Source organism: Cyprinodon variegatus, unplaced genomic scaffold, assembly GCF_000732505.1.
Source record: "Cyprinodon variegatus isolate N-32 unplaced genomic scaffold, C_variegatus-1.0 Scaffold282, whole genome shotgun sequence".
In the NCBI taxonomy this organism is placed as follows: domain Eukaryota; kingdom Metazoa; phylum Chordata; class Actinopteri; order Cyprinodontiformes; family Cyprinodontidae; genus Cyprinodon; species Cyprinodon variegatus.
In genome coordinates, this window is record NW_015150735.1 from 898389 (window position 1) to 900952 (window position 2564).

General features: G+C 40.8%; 1 protein-coding gene across 2 annotated transcripts in view; it reads right to left on the bottom strand.

Moving 5' to 3' along the window:
- Positions 1-2564, bottom strand: part of oxr1 (oxidation resistance 1) — a 116382-nt gene that overhangs the window by 50127 nt on the left and 63691 nt on the right. For both annotated transcript variants that reach the window (XM_015383347.1, XM_015383348.1), the window contains exon 3: positions 1258-1365. In XM_015383347.1, the coding sequence (XP_015238833.1) occupies positions 1258-1365 (108 nt within the window). The remainder of the gene's footprint in view (positions 1-1257; positions 1366-2564) is intronic.

Sequence of the window (2564 nt, forward strand, 5' to 3'; positions counted from 1 at the left end):
GATCCAGGGTTTCCGCGGATCATTTAAAATAATTACAATCCATTATTTTTGGGGGGATTTTTTCATTAATTTCATAAATTTTTATGGGATTTAAGAATCAACATATACTGAACCGATCCGAAAACCATGACCACGAAACCATGAATCGAACCAAACTGTGGATTTTGTGAACCGTTCCACCCCTAATATATATATATATATATACACACACATATGCACATATGCATATATATATATATATATATATGAGAATAATAGGTACTTGTTGATGGCATTAAAATTATTTCTAAAAGCATTAACAGAGCATTAAAAAGCTAGGTTATTCGTTGTGAAAATGGCCATAAATATATCCTAACTTTCATATCCACTAATATGGTGTTAATCATATGTAAGTTTAATCTGTTTTAAATGGTGGGTCAAACACCTATAATGGAGTTCTGCATGTGTTTCTCTACAGAAGGACTGTTATTTTGAACCTGTCTGTAACAGGTAAAGGACATAAAACAGTAGAAGAAACATGGAGTTTAAAGTTTTAATCTCCCCTTTTCCTTTTGATAACTTGTATCTCTGCTTATATAGTTTGTGAGATTAAACATTAATCCTAATGTATTTTCAGCCATTGGGCTCCTTATTGTGTGGAAGCTGGGGACCATGACTGAGTAAGAGACCATAATGCTCCCATATTCTACCTGCTGAGAGCTGAGGTGGAGTGATGGGTGCCAGCGGGCTGGGCTGGGGTTTGGGTCCCTTTAAGTGACTCAGTTTTTGGAGCCAGGAAATGCAGAGACAAAATAGACATGTTGCCCTCTTTCCCTTAAAAAAAAAAAAAAACCCAACAAGTATTACTGAAAGTGTTTGGCAGGTAAAAGAGGTTAAACTGTGTGATGCGGGAACTCATGGGGCTTGAATCCAAGAACCGCGTATTCTTAAATCTTTTTCAAAACAAAATGGGTCTTATAGAACATACTGCAGCCTATTGGGATGAGTGATGCTGTAATTAGCCGGCAATTAGGACAGATAGAGATGTGATTAGTGAGTCAGCGATGCTCTGTGAAATCAGGTGGGAAAAAAAATAAACACATGGGGTGTTGTGATCCCTAACTTTTTTTCACATTTATCCTCATATGCAGCATAGAGTCAGTTTGTGATGAAGGCAAACCAATGAGAAAGCACAACGGAGCAGTGAAATGTGCTCATGTGTTGGAGGGGTGGCTGGAGGTCCGAGGCTACAGTGAAGGCGTGCACGGCGGTTCACACCTGGCCAGGCACCACCGCCCTGGAGAACAGCTTGTTCAGCTGAACCAGCTCGTTGGGTGTGGTGTCAAACTTGAGTGCAATGCTGTTCAACGTGTCCCGCGATTCCACCTGGACCACAAAACAAGAGAAAGGACAGAAACATCACAGAGCTGCTCCTGGTGGAGGCATATCCTAAGAGAGCTGCACAGGTCAGATATGGAACAAACACAGAGGAACCAGCTGAAAAGATGAGACCTTCGATCGACTCTAAACGCCTCGTCTTCTAATAGAATCCAGCATGAATTCACATTAAAGCCATCAGCTGTTGACCCAGAATAAATATATGTTGTTAGCTTCCAGGAATATAAACTGACAACAATGTCTTCTGTTATCTCATCAAAGAAAACAATTTGCACAAGGCCAAAACTGTAACCATACATTTTAATAACCGCCTGAAGGTGTTGGCATGATTCCATAGATCAACATTTTTTACCATAATACGCTACAATACTTCTTGCAAAAAGAAAAGCAGCTTTGCAAAAATCAATCCAGTCCCTTTTAGCATCTTATTTCCTGTACAGATGTAGGATTAAGATCCATTTAAAGTATTTACTTGAGGCTCAGAACCTTATTGGATTCTTATTGGTGCAGAAAAAAATGCAGTTATTGGGTTTCCTAAAGTTGATGAAGCCGACTACCTACCACTTCCTGGTCAGAAACACACCGAGGACATGATAGGATATCCTTTATTGTCACACAGTGGGGGAAACCAGCTGTGTCAGCAGCAAAGCCGTGAGCGGCATTGGGCGGCCCTTGCTGCTCAGCCTATCGCAACCGTGCGAGACAAGCAACCGTTGTCTCCTTGCTCCTTCCCAGCCAGCAAAACAAGCTCCACACTTCACCTCTGGACCAGCTGCAGACAACCACAGCTTTGGTCAGGAAGAGTTAAACTAGGGTAAAAAGACAATAACTGGGACAAATCTCATCCATAGGATAGATGCTGCGGCCATCACAGTTGGTGGGTCTAAAGTGATGTCGCCACGACAACGTAGGTTTGCCATCAGCAGTCTATGAGTAGACACAACATTTGGAGCAAATATGCTTATAGCCTTGTAGGAGACATTAAGTGAGATGATCTTCAGTCATACGGAATATAGTTGCATCTACGTCTTAGACTTTATTCTTGTTTCTGCAAAGTCATAACAAAGTAAAACCTTTAAGTTAAACCTGAACTAAAGTTACTAAATCATTAGTGTAAGTTTGTGGTCCAACAGTTCTATTTTCTTCACTGCCTCCTTTTAAGATGTCCGTCCATCCATCCATCCATC